The 4044-nt window shown below is 48.4% G+C and overlaps 1 protein-coding gene across 1 annotated transcript; it reads right to left on the reverse strand.

Annotated features, from left to right (window-relative positions):
• Positions 1-4021, reverse strand: rgcc (regulator of cell cycle). The gene is made up of 4 exons (XM_023393478.2): positions 3823-4021; positions 1888-1989; positions 916-978; positions 1-95 (listed from the first exon to the last, which is right to left on the reverse strand). Exons 1-4 carry the CDS (start codon positions 4019-4021, stop codon positions 88-90), a joined length of 372 nt encoding a protein of 123 aa, XP_023249246.2. The 3' UTR covers positions 1-87.
• Between the last annotated feature and the right edge of the window lie 23 nt (positions 4022-4044).

Genomic DNA, 4044 nt, shown 5'->3' on the forward strand with positions numbered 1-4044 from the left:
GGGGCAGGTGCATGTTCAAGGGGAGTCCAGGCATCCACTCCCTCCCTCGCTCATGGCTGCGCTCCAGCACGACTGCCAGCCTCCGTGTCACATGCCTGAGGAGAGACAGAGACAGACCTGATTAGGACAGGACCTCCTGGCTCCTGGGTTGCCGGTTCTATTCTCAGAGCGCCGGACATTCAGTCACACAGACTGATCATCGTAAACACTGGTGGCCCTAATAAACATTCTCCATGGCTAACAGGAGGGGGGGGGCTTGCTGGCTGACTGCCTGACTGAATGTCCAGAGACGCCTGCGAGCTGAAAGACGGACATTCAGTGGCTGAAACACAGAACAGAGCAGGGCGGAGGAAGAAGGAGGAGAAGAAGAAGAAAAACATGGAAATAAGGAGCGAGCTTGGACTCCCACTCCGCTCTCATTCCATTCCTGACATTTCCACTTGGAATTTCAGCTCCGGTTCTCAGCAGCTCACATTCCTCCTGCTCTGATGCAAGTTCCAACACTCACAGGCCGCGTAGTAAAGACCGGCTCCAGCACACCTCAGCCTGTTACCCATGATGCTCTGGGAGCTGCTCAGGTTACACCGCCTCTCTCATGTTATATATACATGAAAGGATGGGACAGAGCAGAAACCCAGAGTTCACGGTGCGAGCTAATCACACGCTGTTGGAGGCGCTTTGACTGAAACGCTGCCTTTCCCCCTCGCTGTCACCACGGAGCTCCTCCATCTTCCTGACTCATCACTGATTGTCTGTCAGAAACCTAAGGTGGAGCGACGCCACGGGGAGCGAGGGTCGTTAACGTATCTGACAACAGGGGACGAACGCGCCCGAGCTAATCCCGAGTAGCGGGCGGCGCCAGCACGCGGGCTAATTCATCAAGGGCTCTGACAGCTAGCTTGCATTAGCACTTACTCTCTAATGTCCTGTCAAGGTCGGCGATGAAGTCCTCCAGTTCTTTGGTGTCGCCCAGTCTGGCTGCAGAGGGGCGAGAGAGAGAGAGAGAGTCAGACTTCAGCGGATAGTGACGACTTCTGTTTCAGGAATCAGACGTCAGACAGCACTGCTCTGTTCTGAATGATTTATACTCTGTGATCACCTGAAGTTAAGATTTCGTTAAAGTAAAAACTGCTGCACAAAATCCCCTTAAGTCTTTAAGGTTTTCTCTTAGTGTTATACTTAAGGAATCACTGAAAGCCAGTTCAGACCTTAGAGACCAAACTACCTGAAGGTTCCTCTGATTGTATCTTAACATGTCTGAGTTCATGTTGATAAATGAAGAACGTCTCAACAAGAGGAACTGATTTATTGATTTCTCTCTATAGATCTGATCGGCATCAGTCTGTGATTGGATCTGATCACTCCTCTTCAGCGCCTCTACGGTTAATGACGCTCTGTGGTTTGATGCTTCGGGATCTTTCCAGTCGATTATCGCTGAAGTATTTCATGTCGATCGATCAGCTGTGTGAGCGTCTGCTGAACACTGGGCTGAGGTTTCCATGACAACAACAGGAGGAGGGAGAGAGAGCGCCGCACTTCTTTAATGTTGTTCTTTTAAGACATTTTATTTTACTTCTGGCAACTTTCTCAGGTATCACTAGCGCTAATGTTAGCAAACTAACGGTCTCCATGGAAACTGTAGAATTTTACTGCTGTAAAATCTCTTTTGTTGCTGCAAATGCCTTAACAAAGGAAACACTTTAAGAGGTTCTGTACAACAACCTTCAGTAATTCCCTCAGCTGAGGAGAAAGTGTGTGTTCAGCGTCGGACTTAAGTAGAAAACTTAAGGGGTTTTGTGCAGCTGGACTCTGGATCTGTTCGATCCTGGATTTTCTTTACAGAAAGTCTGAGTTTGTGTGTGTTGAAGAGTGACGGGTGAGGCTCACGTTTTGGTGACATGAGAGGGGGTGAGGTGGGGGAGAGCACGGTGGGGGAGTTGAGCCGCTCGTCGCTGAAGCTGAAGCTGTTTCTGTTGAGAGACTCTGCACCTGTCAGAGAGAGAGAGAGAGAGAGAGAGAGAGTGCGTTAATCAGTGACAGCGGGAAAACACAGAGTGCTGCTGGGAAGAGGACGCTCTGAAGGCGGGAACTCGTCCCCTGCTCTCGAGGAAGATTCATCTCTGATGCTTTCAGAGTCTATATCGCCCAAATCTACACAGCTCGTTATGGAAGTGATGTCACATCATTCTGCCACGTCGTAAAACATGTTCACTGTAAGACAGAGGAGAGACAGGATCGTGTGTGTTTGTGTGTGTGTGTGTGTGTGTGTGTGTGTGTGTGTGTGTGTGTGAAGAAGAAGAAGAAGAAGAAGATGAGGAGGCGCCCTCCTCTCTGCAGAACCACCGCAGACCTCAACAGTGTCTCGAGTGTCTCCCATTTACTAACCCTCCCCTCTCTGACCTCCACCCCCCCCCAGCACTGAGCACACAGCGTGAGACACACACACACACACACACACATCATTCCCGCTCTCTTGTTGTGTCATCAGCTCTCTACCTCCTCCTCCTCCTCCCTCCATCATTTCTCTCTCCTCTTTGTTTCATGGTTTATCTCCACCTTCATCAGTCCATCCATCAGGCTGCAGCACAATAGGTCGACAGGCCGCTCTTCATTCGACCGCCATGGAGAGGACGGAGCTTGTGCAGGAATCTGATCCCCTGAGCTCACAGGTTCAAACACCTGATCCCCTCACAACACCTCCGTTTATTAAGCTACAACTAAAATAAAGTTTGATTTTTATCACCTGCAATTTAAAAGCCAGGAGCCAATCACACAAAACAGCTGATGTTAAGATTTTAAAGTTAAGGTTTCCTCAAAATAAAAACAGTTGCACTTAAAGTTTCCTTCAGATTTTCACTTATGTACTTGAGGTTTTCTCCTTCTCTTAGTCTTATACTTAAGGTAAAGGTAAAGAATCAAACTCTAAACAACATGTCTGAGTTCATGGAGATAAATGCAGGAGCCTCGACGAGCAATAGACTGTCTCCATGGAAACAGAAGAATTCTACCGCAGTAAAATCTCTTTCACTGCTGCAAATGCCTTAAGGTTTTTCCTTAACAAAGGAAACCTTTAAAGAGGGTGCAGCACCCTTAAGTAACTCCCTCAGCTAAGGAGAAATTCAACCTTAAGTGTCAGACTTAAGGAGAAAACTTAAGGTGTTTCTGTGCAGCTGGTCCCTGACTCTCTCTCTGGAGTCTGTGTCTCCAGTCCACAGTTAACTGGACATCCTCTCCTCTCTTAAGTGCTTCCACAGACGTCTTCACATCACTCACACGTGATGCTGAAACCATGAGGAAGCTGCCTGGGCCCGGTTCTGCAGGACTGTATAACCCACTGTGTGGTAGAGTCGTAAGAGTAATGGACGCCAGTAAAACTTAAAGAGTCGTAGCCACAATACGCGGCAAGTAGCTGCTTAATCTAAACCCCAAATCTCTGGACCGCCATCAAGGATCTTTCTTTCTCGTTATCTCTGTGTAATTGCATGTGAGAGCACACACACACACACACACACACACACACACACACACACACACACACACACACACACACACACACTGATGGCACATGATAAGAGTGGAGGAGGACAGAGTCTGACTCCAGGGGAGAAGCTGAGGCTTCATCAGATATCAGGGACATCTCTGTGTCCTCTCTGCACACCTGATCTCCATCCTGGAGTCTCAGGTGTCTCTAGTCTTAACTGCACAATTGAAGATAGAGTCTGGAACCTCCACATTTATCCATATCCACATTCATGTCTCATAATAAACCCTCATATGTCTCAACATATTTTCTCTCTAGTGACTTTAACTACGGATTCTCACTCTCTGAGTCGCTGATGCCGCTGTCGCTGACGCTCGCGCTGCTCCTCCTCTTCACGGTCTTCAGGTGCTCGTCGTACCTGAAGTGTCGCTTCTCCACCGGTGACGTGAAGTCTTCGATCACCGCGTCGAACTCGCACAGCACGTCGGTCAGATCCTCGTTGACGAACTTCGCTGCAGGAGAACAACGATGTAAATACATGTTTATATTAATGCGAGTGTCTA

Source organism: Seriola lalandi, unplaced genomic scaffold (genome assembly GCF_002814215.2).
Source record: "Seriola lalandi dorsalis isolate HSWRI2012SDOR001 ecotype SW California unplaced genomic scaffold, Sedor1 jcf7180002054936, whole genome shotgun sequence".
In the NCBI taxonomy this organism is placed as follows: domain Eukaryota; kingdom Metazoa; phylum Chordata; class Actinopteri; order Carangiformes; family Carangidae; genus Seriola; species Seriola lalandi.

Coding starts and splice junctions, on each gene's coding strand:
- rgcc (XM_023393478.2), bottom strand. CDS start 4,021: ATGTATTTACATCGTTGTTCTCCTGCAGCGAAGTTCGTCAACGAGGAT. Junction 1,990..3,822: donor CGGCATCAGCGACTCAGAGA/GTGAGAATCCGT, acceptor TCTCTCTGACAG/GTGCAGAGTCTCTCAACAGA. Junction 979..1,887: donor CCCTCTCATGTCACCAAAAC/GTGAGCCTCACC, acceptor GCCCCTCTGCAG/CCAGACTGGGCGACACCAAA.